The sequence below is a fragment of the Ammospiza caudacuta genome, chromosome 12, assembly GCF_027887145.1.
Source record: "Ammospiza caudacuta isolate bAmmCau1 chromosome 12, bAmmCau1.pri, whole genome shotgun sequence".
In the NCBI taxonomy this organism is placed as follows: domain Eukaryota; kingdom Metazoa; phylum Chordata; class Aves; order Passeriformes; family Passerellidae; genus Ammospiza; species Ammospiza caudacuta.
Window position 1 is genome coordinate 8,512,332 of NC_080604.1, and position 17,069 is coordinate 8,529,400.

A 17,069-nucleotide genomic window follows, 5' to 3' on the forward strand; every position below is an offset into this window, starting at 1 on the left:
GCTGGTGGTGCCAGAGCCCCAGCCAGGCGAGCTGGGGGCCAGGCAGGAGCAGAGGTAGCGTGCCCAGGTAGGGCAGGGTACAGGAACTCTGCCCATTCCCTACCCCAGCAATGGGGCCAGGGTGAACCACAGAGGCTGGGGGAGCTGGTGCCAGCCCTGAAGAATGGCAGCAGTCAGGCAGGGCTGTGGAGGGCAGCTCCCACCCGCACTGCTTTAATCAATCACTGCTCGGGGCCCCTCAGATGTCCTTCTTCATCCAGAAGATGGGGAGCCCTTTGGCATCGCGGTGCGGCGTCTGCAGGAGGCTCTGCTGCTCGCCGCCCTCAGCCAGGACACCCCTCGCCCAGATCACAGTGGGTGGGGGAGGCGGTGGGGGCACAGCGAGGGGCGGCGGGGGAACCGCGGGTACCCACGGCCTGGCGCTGGTGGCAGCGGCAGCCCCAGAAGGGGCGGAGAAGAGCCGCAGCACCTCAGAGGATATCGCCGGGCTGAGAAAGGCCACGCTCTGCACCGGCTCGCCCAGGACGTAGCCCAGGTGCGCATAGAAATGCTGCTTGTCGTGGGTGGTGAGGCGCAGGCAGCGAAAGCCCCGGGCCCGGGCCCACTGCTCAGCGGCCTCCATCAGCCGGCGCCCGTAGCCCCGGCCCCGCAGCGCCCGCGCCACCACCACGCTCTCCACGAAGAGGTCACGGGGACGGCTGAGCACGCGGGACAGTCGCACGTGGCCCACGAGCTCGCAGGGCCCCTGCCGGGTGGCAGGGCTGTCGCTGGGGCCGCGGCTCCGCAGCAGCAGCAGGCAGGCGGGAAAGGCGTCCGAGGAGCGCTGCAGCGAGTGCAGCCGCGACGCACGGCTCTTCCCCCACTCCTCGCCCAGCAGCTCCGCACAGGCTTCCAGCAGCTCTGGCCTCTGGTGCAAGGGGACCAAGCTGAGCTCCTCTGACACAGAACCCATTCTTCTCACTGACAGGAAACCAAGCAGGTCACAGCTTAGAGGCAGTAAGGCACAGACCGTGTGTGTGTGTGTTCCCCCCAGCCTGCCACTGGCCCCAGTACAGGCACAGTGAGTGCCCCAGCAGCACAGCCAGATGAGTTCATGGAGGTTTGGCAGGTCCAAGAACAAACAAGAGACTCATGGCAGGGAAGTGGCACATGGTGCCAGCTCCAGGAAATCATGCCATGAGACCTACAGAAAGGTCTAGCACTGCCAAATCAGCTGCGCGGCAGGAGGCACAGTGCTTCCTCCCCAGCCCCTGCCACTACGTCCTGCCACCTCGGCACCCATCAGACCAGCTAGCTCATCACACATGTCCTCAGTCAGGGTTCTGAGGAGCCCAAATAGCCTCTGAGGGGTCAGAAAACCCCTATCCTACACCATGCCGTGGGGTCCCCTCTCTCAGCCTGGCAGTTCCCCTTGCAAACAAGCCACAGGCAGAAGGCAGGAGCAACCACCATGCCAGTTGATTAACTAGGATTGAGCAAACTGCCCCACTTCCTCTCTGGGGGTTGGGGAGGGCCTGAGTCTGCCCTCCCACACCCGAGGTTCTTCTAGGAGACATGGTGGGGTCACCCCCCTAGCTCCAAGACTCCTGACTCACAGCCCAGCCTGCACTGTCCCCTTCAGAGGCCAGACCCCACCAGCACTCCTGAGGAGGTGATGGTTTCCTTCTGCCTGCCCAGCAAAGCCACGCCATGACCTCAACAGCATCTGCCTGCCACCCACCTGCCCACATCACCCTGCCTTCACCCACCCACCCTGTCTGCACCCACCCTGCTCATATTCACCCTGCTCAGTCACTGCTCATACCCACCCTGCTCATGCTCACCCTGCTCACACTCACCCTGCCCGCTGCTGCTGGCTCCTTTGCCCCGGGTGCCAGCGCAGCAGGAAGCAGCCCAGGCTCATGACCAACCACAGCGCCTCGTTCTGCTTCCCCGGTGTGAATGACACGTCTGTCCAGGGCCCCACAGAGCACCCCCCACTTCCCACGCTGCACCCCCACACGGGGCACTCAGCCTGCCTGCACCCCGATTGCTCCAAAGCACACAGCACTCACACACAGACACAGCAGCTGATCGCTGCTCCCACCTCATGGCTGCACCTCCTGAACACGGGTCCCCACCCCACCACTGACCCAACAGTCACCTCATTACTGACCTGTCGTTTGGCCTGCCATTGACCCCATCGCTGACCCCACCACTGACCTCGCACCAACCCGTCATTGACCCTATCATTGACCCTATCAGTGACTGCAGCATTGACCCATCACTGACCCATCACTGAACCATCACTGACCCCCATCACTGACCCTCCACCAACCCATCATTGACCCTATCAGTGACCGCAACACTGACCCATCACTGACCCCTTCACTGAACGATCACTGACCCCCATCACTGACCCTCCACCAACCTGTCATTGACCCTGCCAGTGACCGCAGAATTGACCCATCACTGACCCCATCCCTGACCCCTACGCTCACCCATCACTGTCGCATCAGTGACCCCCCCACCAACCCGTCATTGACGCCAGCATTGACCCAGCACTGACCCACCTATGACTCCACCACTCCCCCACCACGGACCCACCACTGACCCCACCACTGACCCCTCACCAACCCGTCATTGACCCTACCAGTGACCCCATCACTGACCCATCACTGGCCCATCCCTGGGGCACGGCCGAGCCCCTGTCCCTGCCCGTCTCCCCGCTCTGTCCCTGCCCAGCCCGGTCCCGCCCGTACCGCTCTCCGGCCCCGCCGCCGCCGTCACTTCCTGGGCCCGGCCCGGCCCGCCCGCGCCCCCTGGAGGCCGGAGGGCGCACGGCCCGTGCCCCAGCCCCGCGCTGCCGCTCGGCTCCGGCCGCTCCCGCACGGACACACCGACCCACCCCAGGCCGCGGCAGGACGGCGGCACATCCCAGCCCGACCTGGCCGGCCCTCCGGGACACCCAGCCCCACTGGGCAGACGTGCGGTGCTGCATCTCCGCTCCTTTCTGGAGCTGGGCGGCCCGAGGCTGTTTTGGGATGTCCATCTTTACGCTCCCCTCTCCCCAAGGAGTGATACACTGCACGGGAGCTCTCCATCCCGCTCCTTCACGTCGCGATGGGGCTTACAGAGGGCAGCACCCAGAAGATAATGAAGCAGGAGGTGCAGGACAGCTCCTTCACTTGCATGACCAGGCACAGACGAGGCCAAGGTGGGATTCCCAACCTGGCTCTGCCTTTTGGGTACTGCAGTTTGGACCCTTCAGATGTGCCCCCATGGGTTCTGGCATGCTCAGTTCCTAGGCAGAGCTGCCCTCCATGACCACAGCTGCCTTTCTGCTCCTGCTGCCTGGATGGATGGGGGGTGGGTTCCTTGTCCACACAGCTCCTTCAGCACTGCCCTTGGCATGGGTTCCTGCAGCCTCCGAGCCTGAGCAGCAGCTCCACAGCAGCCTGGGGCCACCAAGACCACCAATTCCATAGCCTGGACAGGCCTCCAGCCAGAGACGGTGGCTCTTCTTGTCATGCCCTGGGGTGCTGAACCTGGGGGCAGCATCAGTCCCCACTGGTGCATCCATTGCGCAGGCTGGGATAGGCTCTCCCTAGGCCTGTTGCCCTGCAGAGACCAGTGCAGGACGTTCCCACTGTCCTTCCCTGATTCCCCTGTGCCAAAGAGAAAAGAGATTGTTTGCACATAATAAAATTTCTGCATAAAAGTGGTTTTTAGCTCTTCAGAGCACTATCCATCCCCAACAGAGAGATGCTACCCCGGCATGGCCAAGGACGGGTCCCTGGCACTCCACAAAGGACATGGGAAGGGAGCAGAGGCCATGCCCGGCAGTGGAGGCTGGTTAAGGGTCCCTGAGGGGCAGGACGAGCTGATCATTGTTTCGGTAGCACCAACCCACTGCCACTGTCACCACGGGGGCTGCCAGCTGCGGGACGGGGCCCGAAGGGCCATGGGGGCAGAGGAGGCAGCCCGGGGGCCCGGGGGCTCTGACAGCCGCTCCGAGCCGCGGGTCCCCGGCACGAGTGGCCGGTCCCGGCAGCAGGGACCCCCGGTACCGGTACTGGAGGGACAGGTGGCCAAACCATGGAGGCGTGGTTATGTCAGAGGGCGGAGCTAACACGTGACGTCACGCTGGAGTGACAGCGCGGCCGTCGGACGGCGACAGGGCGGGGCGCGCTTCCGGGACCGGGAGGCGGTGCCGCGGGACGGATAGGAGGCGGGATCCTGCCGGTCACAGCCAATAGGCGCTGTCGGGGGCGTGGCCTGGGTCCCGGTGGCGGCCGGGGGCGCCCACGTGCGGCGGCAGCATGGCGGCGGCGGCGGGCGGCAGGCGGGCCAAGGCCCCGCGCGGGGCGGCGGCGCGGCGGCGGCCACGACCGGCGGTAAGGACCGGGCCGGAGGGAGATAGCGAGGTCGGCGAGGAAGGGCTGCCTCGCGGGGGTCCCCGCCGTGGGGCTTTCGCTGCGCCCGTCCCCATCCCCATTCCCGTCCCGTCGATCGCCCCACTTTGTTCCGCAGGCACCGGGCGCCGATGGGAGACCCCGGGCGACGGCCGGTCGGCCCGCCGACGAGGAAGTGTCCAGCGATTCCGAGACAGAGAGGTAAGGGCTGCGCCTGGGAAGTGCCGCTACCGCAGCGGGGCGCCGGTACCGCGGGATGCCTGTACCGGAGAGATGCCGGGCCGGGGGATGCCTGTACCGGAGAGATACCGGGCCGGGGGATGCCTGTACCGGAGGGGGTGTCTGACCGGGGATGCCTGTACCGGAGGGGGTGTTGGACCGAGGGATGCCTGTACCGGAGGTGTGCCGGTACCTGTGGGGTGCCGGTACCGGTGCTCACCCACACGTGTCCCCGCAGCCCGTTGTTGGGGCGGCGGCGGCGAGAGGCAGCGGAGGAGGAGGTGGAGGAGACGCCGCAGGAGAAGAAGCTGCGCTTGGCCAAGCAGTACCTGGAGGAGCTCCGGCAGCTCGGTGAGTCCCGCCCGGTACCGGTGCCCCGCGGGGCGGCCCCGGGCGCTGAGGCCGAGCCTCACGCACTGTCCCGCCGCAGAGGAGGAGCGGGCGGAGGACGAGGAGGAGCTCGAGCCGGCGGATCTCATCGGCGACCGCCTGAAGGAGGACGTGGTGAGCGGGGAGGCGGGCGCGGCCTCTCGGTCCCCTGGGCGGCAGCGGGCTCGGTCCCCTTCCCGCGGGACCGGGACTGAGGCCGCCCCCTCTGCTGAACGTGCCCCTTCTTCCCCAGCTGGAGCAGAGAGGCCGGCTGCAGCGCCTGGTCGCCAAAGATGTGAGTGCCGGGGTGCCAGACTGCCAGTGCCAGCCTCGGGGACACTAGGGCACGGCCAGCACAGTGCAGCCTTTGTCCCTGGAGCAGTCAGGGTGCTGTGCTCCGGTGCTGCTGTGCGCGGGGAGGGATCCTGGGCAGCCCAGCTCACGTCCTGCTCTTCCTGCAGGTACAGCCCCCAGATCCAGCCAGGATCCGTGTGCTGCGGGGACACCAGCTGCCCGTTACCTGCCTCGTCATCTCTCCTGATGACAAATTCATTTTTTCTGCTTCCAAGGACGGCTCCCTCATCAAATGCAAGTGTTCACCTGGGGCTGTGACTGGCTGTTGCCAAGCCCAACCCCTGCAGGGACCCAGGTGCCCTCTGAGGTGGCTTGGCCCTTGACTATTAGATTGTGCATAATTCCAGGCTCTGTGGAAGGCTCATTGACACTTTTGGGAGTGGTGGGAGGCTCCCAGAGGGTGATTGTGACGATTTTCCCGCAGGGGAGGTGGACAGTGGGAAGAGGCTGTGCGTGGTGCCCGGGGGGAAGAAGGGCACGGAGGAGCGGCACATGGGGCACGCGTCCCAGGTCCTTTGCATGGCCATTTCATCGGACGGCAAGTACCTGGTACGGGCACAGAGGGGAGAGATGGCCCTGGGGAGTGTTCTCCCTGGGTTCTGGAGGCACAGCCTCATGCCCAGATGTGCCTTGCTGGGTTAAAGCAGCCCCTGTCCCCTGCTGGGTCAGGAATAGGTCCCTGGGACAGCCACAGCCCAGGAGTGGGGGTGGAGGCAGGGGTGGGTTGTGGGTCTCCAGGGTGCAGGTCTCAGGTGTCCCCTGCTGCCTGCCAGGCTACGGGAGACAGGAACAAGCTGATCATGATCTGGGATGCTGCCACCTGCAAGCGCCTGCACATCTTCACGGGGCACCGCGACGCCGTCTCGGTGAGCTGGGGGTGTTCTGGGCACAGTGTCTGTGGGGCCAGGCTGCTGTGTCCTGCTCGGCATCCTCACTGCTGTGCTGTGTCTGTCTGTCTGTCCCAGGGCCTGTCCTTCCGAAAGGGCACACACCAGCTGTACAGCGCTTCTCACGACCGCTGCGTCAAGGTCTGGGACGTGGCTGAGAACGCATACGTGGAGACCCTGTAAGACCTGGGGAAATCCCACTGACCCCTCCAGGGGGTGCCCAGCAGCCCTGGGGAGTGAGGGGGCAAAGGACCCTCTAGCTTGCTAGAGCTGTTTGTCATCATCTCCTTGTGCAGGTTTGGACACCAGGACGTCATCACAGGGCTGGACAGCCTGACCCGGGAGTGCTGTGTGACCGCGGGGGGACGGGACGGCACCGTGCGGCTCTGGAAGATCCCCGAGGAGTCACAGCTCGTCTTCTCTGGGCACCAGTAGGTCTGGGGTGGCAGAGGGGGCTGTGGGCAGGTGTGTCCAGCTGGGGCAGTGCTGTGTGGGTGCCAGGAGCCCTGCAGGATCCCAAAGCACACCTGTAACTGCTGGCACTTACCTCTTCTCTTCGCAGGGGCTCCATCGACTGTATCCAGCTCATCAACGAGGAGCACATGGTGTCTGGTGCAGATGATGGGTGAGCACGGGGCCAGGATGATGCCTGGGGTGGGCAGGGTGCCCCCTCAGCCCCCTCATCCCTCCCATCCCCGTAGGTCTGTAGCCCTGTGGGGGCTGACGAAGAAGAAGCCGCTGGCGCTGGCTCAGCAGGCGCACGGCGAGCAGGGCACCGAGGGCCTGCAGCAGCCCTGCTGGGTCTCAGCCGTGGCTGCCCTGTGCAACAGTGACCTCCTGGCCACAGGTGTGTGGGGTGGCAGCCTGGGGGGGACACCAGTCCTGCTCCCACCCCTGGGCTGGGGTGCGTGACAGGCTCCTCTCTGCGCCCCAGGGTCCCACAGCGGCAGCGTGAAACTCTGGAAGTGTGGGGAAGGATTTCGGAAGCTGGAGCACCTCTTGGACATCCCCTTGGTATGGATGGATGGGCAGGCTGGGAATTCTGGAGCTGGGCTGGAGGGTCTCTGAGCAGGGACTGCCCTTCTTGGGCAGCAGGAGAAGCTGTGGGAGCCCCTCACCCTGCCTTGTCCTTTTACCCTGCCCTGTTCCCTCCAGGTGGGTTTTGTGAACAGCCTCAAGTTCTCAGCAGCTGGTGACTTCCTGGTGGCTGGCATTGGGCAGGAGCACCGGTACTGTCCCCCCTCCCTGGTGCTGCCTGTGGGTGCAGTTTCCCCCTCCTCTGGGTCTTGTTGGATGGTGACCCCCTCATCTCTCTCACCCACAGGCTTGGACGGTGGTGGAGAATCAAAGAAGCCAAAAACAGTATCTACATCATCCCCCTGAAGCAGAAGACCACAACCTCCAGCCCTGAATCCCCTGGCAGCTCCTAGCCCTCTGTCCCTGGAGCCACTGGAGCAAGTCATTCTGTCCCTGGAGCTGTGCCCCCATCCTTGGTGCAGCCACCACCGTGCTCAGGAGGATGTGAGTGGGGGTTGTCCCACGGCCCCTGATTCTGCTGGCCCCCATGTCTTGATGTGGCTCTGCCCTCTGCGAGGGTCTGTTCCCTTCTCTCAGGTTTGGCTGTACCTGAGCTCTGGAACAATCCGTTTTGTAAAAAAAAAAAAAACAACACCAAAACCACTTTATTTACATAAATTACAAAAAAAAAAAAAAAATCACACTTTTGTTCACAGAAAAAGTCTACTGTTAAAAACTTGGTTGGACTCAAATACCTGGGTCCTGTTACTTGCCCTGAGCCTCCAATGCCCCCTTGGGCTCTGCAGGGGCTGGGGTCAGCAGGAATTTGTCTGCCCCCACTCGTGCCCTGTCTTCCAGTAAGGGCTGAGAAGCGCCACACCCAGTGAGGGAAGCGATGGGGGAGGCTTAGGCCCAGCCCAGCCACGCTCGGTGGCTCTCCTGAGCCCAAAACCAGGAGGAAAACATGAAAATGCAAAGCACTGGGGAAAGGGTGACGTGATCCAAGGCTTGGCACAGGAGGTGATGGGAAAGGCATCCCTGGGAAGCTGGGGTGGGCTTTGGGGCACAGGCAGTGTGTGGCACTGCAGTGAGGGAGTGGGATGGGTGCAAGCCAAAAGCAGGAGGTGGAACGTGGCTGGAGAGGGAGTGGAGGTGTGCCCAGGGCTGGGGACAAGGGCCAGGGGCTGTGTCTGCACCAGGGCTCAGTGCAAGGGACAGGGACAGGGTATTTGTGCACAGCTCAGTGCGAGGTCCGTGCCATGTGCACCACGGCTCAGTGCAGGGCTGGGGGACATGGGGACATTCACCATGGCGCAGTGCAGGGCTGTGGGGGCACATGGCTCAGTGCAGGTGACACAGAGGGACGTGCCATGGCTCAGGGCTGGGGACCTGGGGATGTGCGCCGTGGCTCAGCTCAGGGAGGGGGTGTTCACCAAGGCTCAGTGCAGGGTGTGGAGGACAGGGTACATGTAAGGTGGCTCAGTGCAAGGGAGGGGTGACACGACATGTGGGATGTGTAGCTCGTGCTGGGGCAGGGACTGAGCCTCCCGGCTGCACCTGGCACCTCAGCAGGCCGTGCTGTGGGCACTGCCCTCCCTGGGGAGCAGTGGGGGTGCTGTGTGGCAGCACCACAGCCTGGCCCCCTGTTCTTCACAAGGATGACGTTGTGGAATCCACCACCTCACGGCCATTGCACACCGTGGGCACGTACGGCGAGGCTGAGCCTGCACAGGAAGGCAGCAGTCAGGGCTGGGCTGGGGTCTGGCAGCAGTACTGCCCAGCATCCCATGGCTGTGGTGCCCAGGGAGTTGGGGTGGAGGGTGCCCAGGATGGCCATGTCCCCCCTGGAGCTAAAGGGGAGAGTGCCTCGGGTAGTGACAGGCACATGGGGGCAGCTGAACCCCCTGTGTGGGGTGGAGACTGTCCCCTCAGAGCAATGAGGGCCCCCCAGGAGCAGAGTCCCTCTGGCAGCTGTGCTGCGCTGGGAGATGAGGGACAGAGGACAGGGAAGAGCCCCTGGGGGCACACCCACCATTTCCCCCCATTTCCCGCTTTGCCCTACCCCACACCCCCTTTTCTTCAGGAGCCCATGCTGGGGTGCCCACACCCCTCCCAGCAGGACAGGGGTGCTGTCCCCCAGCCCTGCCCCAGCCCCAGCGTGCTCACCGTGGGACTGGCTGGAGCTGGCGGCTGCCACGCTGAACCGGGCGGTGCCCACGCGGTGGCTGGCCACGTTCTTCTGCGGCTGGAAGAGGATGATGTGCAGCTTGGGGGTGAAGAGGCAGCCGAGGACCACGGTGCCGCTGAGGCTCACCGAGATGCACATGGTGGTGGTCTGGACCTGGAGACAGGGGTGGGCATCAGGTGCTCCACCCGTCAGCCCTCTGCCCCAAGCAGGGCAGGATGAAGCCCATGGTGTGGCGCTGGCCAGCCCCACTGGGCACAGGCTGCACCCTGCAGGCACATTCCACCCCACACCACATCCCTCTGTCAGGGTGGCCCTGCAGGAGACCCATGGGCAGAGTATGGCCACTGCCCTGGTGGGGACAAGTTGCCCCTGCAAAGCAGGTACACCCCAGCCCTGCCAACATGCTGCTCTGTGGCACTGCCCAGGGCCAGAGCCCGCACTCCCCCACCCCGGTGCCCACTCTCTCTGGGGGTGCAGGTCCTCTCTGGGAGCCCCTGACTAACTGCCCCACCAAGTCCTCAAGGCCCATCAAGGATGTGTTTGGTTGTCCATGCCAGGATGTGCCACATGCTACCCAGTTCCTGGCACTGCTTCCAGCCCAGGGACTAGGCTCTCCCTGGGGCTGGCACTCATGCCCTGGGCTGTGGTGTGTGGGTGAGCCAGGGGCTGTCTGACCAGGCTGAAGGATGACTGTCATTGCTCCATGATAGTCATGGCTATGGAGGATCTCTGGAGGTCTCAGGGCATTTCCCATTCTCATCCTAATAAAGCAGGGAGAGGGCCAGGTCCTCTCTCCAGGACTCATTGCCCCATCAGCCACAGCCCTTCAGGACCCTCCACCTGGTCCTGAATTACCCAGTGCAAAGGTGACCATCACCAGGTGTGTGGATGCAGACCACTCCCCTGGCCCATGCATCTCCTAATCATGGACCCTGCTTGGCCCAGATCTCCAGGACCACTTAGACCAAGCCCTGTCAGAGCCCCTCAGAGCTCCAGTTCTTACACGGTAGTCGCTGGAGGTCACGTAGAAGATGGGCAGGAAGGCCAGCCAGATGATGCAGGTCGTGTACATGGTGAACCCAATGAACTTGGCCTCGTTGAAGTTTTCGGGACATTTCCGTGTCTTGAAGGCGTAGACCGTGCAGAGGACAATCAAGAGGACATTATAGGTGAGCGAAATGAGCATGTTGGAGTCCCGGTTGTTGCACTTGAGGGTGACAATGTACCTCTTGTCAGGCTCAGTCTCCTTGCCCGTGCCAGGGGTCTCCACCAGCAGCCAGATGATGACGATGATCAGCTGGCAGGAGATGAGGGCCATGCAGATGACCACCTGTGACGTCGGGCTGATGAAGCGGGGGCGCTGGACGCCTTCCTTCACCCCGCTGAAGATCCTGGCGATGCGATTCGTCTTGGTCAGGAGGGCCGAGTAGCAGACGGCGAAGGAGGTGCCCAGCCCCAGGCGCCGCAGCGTGCACACGCCCGTGGAGGGCTTGGCGATGAAGATGAAGGTCATGCTGTAGCACATGAGCACCCCAGTCAGCAGAATGTAGCACAGCTCTCGTCCAGAGGCCTTCACGATGGGAGTGTCGTTGTTCTTCACGAAGACCCCGATAACGAAGAGGGTGGAGATAAAGCCCAGGCAGGCGATAGTCACAGGACCGATGGCCCAGACGTCTTTCCAGCGGATGTACTCCTGGGGCAGCTCGTAGCAGCCGTTCAGGGTCTCGTTGGGCCAGTAACCAAGGCCGCAGTCCATGCAGGTGAACTCGTCCAGCAGGTACTCGTAGGGCTGGCAGGGGATGCAGATCCAGCAGCAAATGTCTCCGGGCTGCATGCTCTTGATCTCGTTTTTCTTGCAGGGGTCGCTGCACTGGGACACGGGAATGGAGGTGTCAGCCCAGGGGATGAGGCTGGTGTCCAGCATGAGCCCCTCTGCCCAGTAGCCCACTTTCTGGTACCGGTACCGCCCATCTGTGTGGTGGTAGTTGAAGATGTTGTAGCGCCCGATGCCGTCGCCGTAGCGGTCAAACCGAACAACGCTCTCAGTGTCCGCTGGCCTGAAAGGAGCTGCAGGGAGGAGAGGGGGAGACAGTCACTGCCCCAGGGCAGGAGAACACTCACTCCAGCCTCGAGGCAGGGCTCATCCAAAGGGTCACATCCCACAATGGCCACAGGAAAATGCCCAGCCTGGTTCCTGCCTTCACTCCCATCCTTGCTGCCTGTGCATGTCAGGGGCAGGAAAGCAAAGGTGGAGAACCACCGACCTGCCTGAGAGCCTGTGAGCCCCAGCCAGCTCTGCAGGGACAGAGGGTGGTTGTGCAGCCTCCATGGCTCTCAGTGACTCCTGGGAGCCAAGACATCCTCAGCCCAAGTCACAGAGGACATGCTTCTAATGTACCCCAAACTACATGGGTTCCCTGATCAAGGGTATCCCACCAGTCTAATCCCTGAAATGTAAATAAATCATGATGGTTGGAAGGATCCTGTTCTCGAGGCTCCCTGGGGCTGGGTGGGAGTGGTCCCACCCAGCTGTAGCAGGATGGAGCTGGTGGCCAGCTTCTCCATGTTTCCACTGGGGACAGAAGGCCTGGATTGCCTCCCAAGGGTGATGGTGGGCTGGCTGTTGGCACCTCAGGACAACCACAGCCCTGAGCATGAGCAGGCTGGAGGAACTGGAGGGTTTTGGGTCAAATTTGGGACTCCGTGTTTCCTATTCTTCACCCATCCCTTTCCAGTTTGGCAGCCAAACCCCATCTCCACTTTGGACTCACCATCAAAATTAACATTGAGTATAAAGTCCTTGTAAAACCTCTTGCCATTGACAGGCTTCATGGCATCACAGAGCTTGGTGGAGTTGGGGCACAGTGTCCGGTGCATGTTGTGCAGAGAGTGAGCCATGGCATAGACTGCATTGACCACAAACGTGATCTTGGACTCTGGCTCAAACTTGCCTGTCTTGAGGGAGTACCGGCTACAGTCCTGCGTGTAGAAGCTGCACCTGAACTTCTGCTCCCAAAACTCCCGGAACCAGGGATTTCGGCTGTTATTGTAGGGGTGGAGGCTACGGAAGTAGGAAGCAAACTCCTTGATGGGGTAGGCTGCCAGTTCAATGGTGATGGCTCCCTCTGCCACCGCTTCACTCCCGGCCACCACGCTCTCCAGGGCTCCCCACCCATCACTGGCCACCCACATGAAGGACACGTTGGCTCTCTGGGCAGCTGCCAGCAGCTCCCGGGCATCTTCACTGCGGGTGAACAGCACGACCACTCTGGCATTGGGCTTCTGCAGCAGAGCCCGCACCACCCCATCGTAGGTCTTCTTGTTCATGGAGCGCCCCACCTTCTCGGAGGTGGCGATGCAGATGTTGCGCATGCGGGCCTCCTGCTCAAAGGCCTCGATCCCCGTCTCGCCGTAGTCGCCCTCGGAGGCCACAGTGGACACGTAGGTCCAGTTGAAGAAGCGGAGGATCTCTGCCATGGCCTTGGCTTGGTAGAAGTCTGGAGGGACGGTGCGGGCGAAGTAGTCATAGCGGGACTTGTCGCTGAGCTTGGCGCTGGTGGAGGCATAGCTGATCTGCGGGATCTGGAAGAGCCGCAGCAGGTTGGCCACCTGCGTGCAGGAGGAGAGGTGAGTGCCTGAAGGGGTGGCCAGCAAGGGACATTGCTGTGGGGGGACCCCCGCCGTGTACCCAGTGCTGCAGGATGCTCCCAAACACAACCATTGGGCTGAGGAGCAGCCCATGCCATCCCAGAGCATCCTGATCTGTGGAGGGACTGGAGAAGAATGGATGGCACATTCACAGAGTGCCTGAGCCCTCAGACATGCTCATTAATCTTTATTTTTATATATTTTTTAGTGTTTCAAGCACTACACTTTGAAATTTTGGTCTGGGGATGGGACAAAAGCAGAAAGTCTGCCATAGGTGACCTGTGGGAGATTATCAATGGCAAGGAGAAAGCCAGGATGCCTGGCAGCCCCACAGCACAGGGGAAAGGGTTCTAGGGGCTGGGAGCCAGGGCAGAGTCCCCCCACCAGGCTGGGGGATGCTGCAGAAGTGGGTCAGGGGAGCGGCGCCTGCGCATCCCACATCAGGAGCTCAGTGGGACTGGCACCTTCCAGCACTCAGCAGAATCCTCGTTAGCTTCAAAGGGGAAAAATCCCCACTAATGAGGCTGTTAAACCCAGGCTCTGGGGGCAGCAAGGGGACCTCGGGTGTGCCAGCGGGGCTGCCAAGCCTGCCCACATCTCACTGCTCCCCAGGCAGGAGACGCAGCTTAATTAACGTGGACAAATGATCCTGACAACAAATTCCCCTAATGGCAAGAGTGTCCCTGAGCACAATGATGCTGCTGCCTGTCCTCACCATACATGGGAGCTGCCAGCCTGCCATGCCCCTCCAGTGCCCCTTGAGCTGCCCAGCCAGCCCACATTCTGCCCCTGCTCACACTGCCTGCCCGGAACTGGGACATGGGGACATGATGAGTTCGCAGCAAGGCAAGGGACAAGTGCCCAGGTGGGCTGGGATGCTGCCTCCATCACGCAGTCCCAGCTTTTTCTACCCCATGTTGGGGGATGCAGGGACCCCAGGGACCAGGACACACAGTCTGGCACATGCTGGGGACTCATTAAATCTCAGCAAGCATGTGGCCCACCAGCCACCCCTGTGACCCAGCTGGTCCTGCTGAGTCCTGCGTCCTCAGGGGATGCTCTTCTCCCTGCTGAAACCAGCCTCAAGATCCACAGAGCTGTGGGTTTGGGGACTGAGATGCACCCCAGTCAGGGTCACAGCCAGGTCTGAAGCTTGAGGTGCCTGTGGGATCACTGGGGACACAGGGGCACTCATCCTCTGAGCACAGCCTGCCTTAGCCAGGCAGCCCTATGGCTGAGCCCCTCTGAGGTGCACGTCCCTTGCAGCAACTCATGGGCTGACCTTTGGGAGGGAAAGGGGGACAGTGCCCCCTCACACTGGTCTGCCCTGCCTGGCACAGTCCAGACATGAGCTGGGCTGAGGAGCTGCACTTGCCACCTTGAACCCAGGAGAGGAATAAACACCTGTCCCCATGTGAGGCTTGGCTCCTGTGGCTAATGGAATGTTGGGGGATTTATGCAGCCCCCAGGGGTCCCTGGGCACATCCCCCACAGTCACAGAGATGGCTCATTCAGGTGCCCACCTAGCATTCCCTCTCTGCTGGAGGAAGGGGCAGAGCATCACCGTGAGGGATGAGTGAGCTTCCCTGTGCCACACTGCACTGCTGCCAAGGTTTTACCCCTCTCCCCCACTTCAAAGCCCCAGCCCCATGAGAGCCCCTGTTGCCCCTCAGAGAAGTACCTGGATGGAGACGTCACTGTAGGAGCCGCCGATGACGCCGGTGATGGCAGTGGGAACGTCATCGTGGACGGCGTAGGAGCCATCAGGGCAGATGTGCTCAGAACCATCCACCCTGGTCAGGGAGGCACGCACAAAGTCAAGGGACTGCTCTAGGGCATAGGTGTCCTTGGAGCAGGTGTCCAGGATGTGAGCACCCAGCTTCACCCCCGGCAGGATGCTCCCGTCCCTGTTGATCTCGTCCAGGGCGAAGAGCATGGCCTCCAGGCGCTGGATGCCCCGGTGCTCGTTTATCTTGCCACAGTCTTCGCTCCCCACTCCTTTCTCATGCACGGGGAAGAGGCCCCCAATCACCAGGTCCCCATCCATGCTGATCTCCTTCTTGCCAGCCATGCCGTGCCCAGCAGCCAGACAGGTGGCCAGGTGCATCAGCCCCAGCCAGGCGGCCAGGGGCACCGCCATGGGGGGTGCTGGTGCTGGCTGGGGGACCCACGCCACCCCGCGTCACCCGCTGCCACCCGTCAAGGCGAGGGCCGGCAGTCCCCAGGCATTGGGTGGTGGGGGGTGGCACGGCGTGGTGTCGGTGAGAGAGAGGTGGTGTCACCCCAGCAGAGCCCTCGGCACCTGGAAAAGCAAAGGGAAAAGCTGCTGGGTCTGTGGGATGCAAGGGATGACAGGGACTGGGACAGTCAGCGCTGCACGGGAGAGCCAGGCCATGAGCCTGCCTGTGCCCCCCATGTGGGATGCCCTTAAGAAGAAATCCCCTGCTGAAAGGCAAGATAAAGAGCTGCAATAGCTCCCACAGTGACCCAGAACCCCCAGGACACACACAAGTGGCACAGATCTCAGGGCACATGGAGGGGCGCAGGGACAAGCCTCCCCACAGCACTCCCAGAGACACACTGGCATAGGGTGGGCACAGAGCTGGCCGCCCTGGCAGCATCAGGCAGAACAGCCTGCAGGGGGACAGCTTGACAGCCCTAAAATATCGTGCAGGGGGAAAGAGCCAGGGATGTCACCTGGCACAGGCAGACCAGGCTGGGCACACAGAGCCAAGGCCGGCTCCAAGCCGAGCCCCCGACCCACGCAGCAGCATCAGGGGTGCTGACAGATCCCACCCTCTAGCAGACAGCCCTGCCAAAAGCAGCCAGCCATGAGCCCACAGTGCCCACAGCACCCAGTGCCCACAGTATTTTAATCTCCATCCCACAGCCGTGGGGCTGCTGCTGCCCCCAGAGGTGTCCGTGGCACCGGGCTGGAGCAGGGACTCTCCACTGGCTTCACCCTCACACAGCAAGGTGCAGGTTCTGGCAGCCGCGGTGCTTCAGAGTCTGTTCTCTCACCACCGCCCCTTCCTTCCCTGTATACTAAATTCAGAGATTTCAGTAAAAGTAAGAGCCAGGTTTGCTGACTCCCTCTGCAGAAAGCACGGAGGCGCGGGGGAATCAAAGGCTTTTGCAGCAGGCAGGCCTTGTTTTGGCAGAGGATGCAGTCCCCTCCGAGACTGGTTGTCTTTTCCCAAATCACAGGAGAGATTTGTTTCCCATTTGAAGCTGACTGCTGAAATCCCTCGGGGCTGGCATTTCAGGGACCACGGGAGAAGGAGACCCCTTGGCAGTCCAGAAGCCTCAGGCTGCTCTGGAACGGGAAGCTGCTGATGCTGTGCCTGGACCACGGCCTCCTCCACAGCCCAGCAGCGCTTGTGGGGGCACAGAGGGTGGGAGGGGGATGCCAGGGAGTGCTGCCCCCCTGCAGTTCCCTGCAGCTGTACTGAGGCTGCTCTCCCTGAGCAGCAGGAGGGGACCCCCTGATGCCCCCGTGCTGCTCCCAGACAGGTGATGGCTGTGCTGGGGAGCCCCTCCAGCAAGCAGCCAGAGCTGGCAGTGATGCCCAGGGGGCTGCAGGCAGCAGTGTGGCACAGAGCCTAAAGGGGTGGGGTGGGGTGACACCAGCTGACCTCCCCCTCTTCCTCCATGCCCCTAATTGCCTATTCTCAGGTGCTGTCTGCTGCTGCTGAGTCCCCATCTGTCTCAGGGCATCTCCTACCTGACCCCGCAGTGTGAAGGACTATGGAGATGAGAGAAGGAAGGGTCCCTGCCTTATTTCAGGAATAAATCCTTCTAAGGGACCCGGGGTCTCCTCAGGCAGGGGAGAGGCCACAGGCACATGGATTATTGATGGAGCCCATCAGTGGCAGGCTGAGCCTGGCACAGGGGTCCGGTGGTACTGGGAACCCGGGTCCCTGTGATCCAGATCGTTTGGGGCAGCTGACAGGACCCACCAGATGAAAGGCACCTTCAGGCCAAGCTCCTGTG

General features: G+C 62.4%; 3 protein-coding genes across 4 annotated transcripts; 1 reads left to right on the forward strand and 2 right to left on the reverse strand.

Moving 5' to 3' along the window:
- Positions 1-62: 62 nt before the first annotated feature.
- NAA80 (N-alpha-acetyltransferase 80, NatH catalytic subunit) lies at positions 63-2,711 on the reverse strand. 2 transcript variants are annotated; one of them, XM_058813114.1, is made up of 3 exons: positions 2,652-2,711; positions 1,839-1,924; positions 63-960 (listed from the first exon to the last, which is right to left on the reverse strand). In XM_058813114.1, exon 3 carries the CDS (start codon positions 950-952, stop codon positions 239-241), a length of 714 nt encoding a protein of 237 aa, XP_058669097.1. In that variant the 5' UTR covers positions 953-960; positions 1,839-1,924; positions 2,652-2,711; the 3' UTR covers positions 63-238. The 2 variants fall into 2 exon arrangements, with proteins under 2 accessions (XP_058669097.1, XP_058669096.1); XM_058813113.1 differs by lacking the exon at positions 1,839-1,924 and having other exon boundaries at positions 2,652-2,701.
- A 1,046-nt stretch (positions 2,712-3,757) lies between these two features.
- On the forward strand, positions 3,758-7,882 carry RRP9 (ribosomal RNA processing 9, U3 small nucleolar RNA binding protein). Its single transcript, XM_058812734.1, has 16 exons — positions 3,758-4,045; positions 4,239-4,376; positions 4,513-4,595; positions 4,852-4,964; positions 5,044-5,117; positions 5,236-5,277; positions 5,444-5,570; positions 5,761-5,885; positions 6,110-6,202; positions 6,302-6,402; positions 6,520-6,654; positions 6,786-6,848; positions 6,925-7,070; positions 7,158-7,237; positions 7,379-7,452; positions 7,548-7,882. Exons 1-16 carry the CDS (start codon positions 3,758-3,760, stop codon positions 7,651-7,653), a joined length of 1,788 nt encoding a protein of 595 aa, XP_058668717.1. The 3' UTR covers positions 7,654-7,882.
- A 1,008-nt stretch (positions 7,883-8,890) lies between these two features.
- GRM2 (glutamate metabotropic receptor 2) lies at positions 8,891-15,216 on the reverse strand. The gene is made up of 5 exons (XM_058812864.1): positions 14,758-15,216; positions 12,200-13,037; positions 10,432-11,495; positions 9,407-9,581; positions 8,891-8,964 (listed from the first exon to the last, which is right to left on the reverse strand). The coding sequence occupies exons 1-5, from the start codon at positions 15,214-15,216 to the stop codon at positions 8,891-8,893; spliced, it is 2,610 nt and encodes an 869-aa protein (XP_058668847.1).
- Between the last annotated feature and the right edge of the window lie 1,853 nt (positions 15,217-17,069).

Coding starts and splice junctions, on each gene's coding strand:
- RRP9 (XM_058812734.1), top strand. CDS start 3,758: ATGGCCAAGGACGGGTCCCTGGCACTCCACAAAGGACATGGGAAGGGA. Junction 4,965..5,043: donor GGAGGAGCTCCGGCAGCTCG/GTGAGTCCCGCC, acceptor GTCCCGCCGCAG/AGGAGGAGCGGGCGGAGGAC. Junction 5,118..5,235: donor ACCGCCTGAAGGAGGACGTG/GTGAGCGGGGAG, acceptor CTTCTTCCCCAG/CTGGAGCAGAGAGGCCGGCT.
- GRM2 (XM_058812864.1), bottom strand. CDS start 15,216: ATGGCGGTGCCCCTGGCCGCCTGGCTGGGGCTGATGCACCTGGCCACC. Junction 13,038..14,757: donor ACAGTGACGTCTCCATCCAG/GTACTTCTCTGA, acceptor TCCTGCACGCAG/GTGGCCAACCTGCTGCGGCT. Junction 9,582..10,431: donor TGACCTCCAGCGACTACCGT/GTAAGAACTGGA, acceptor CCCTGTCTCCAG/GTCCAGACCACCACCATGTG.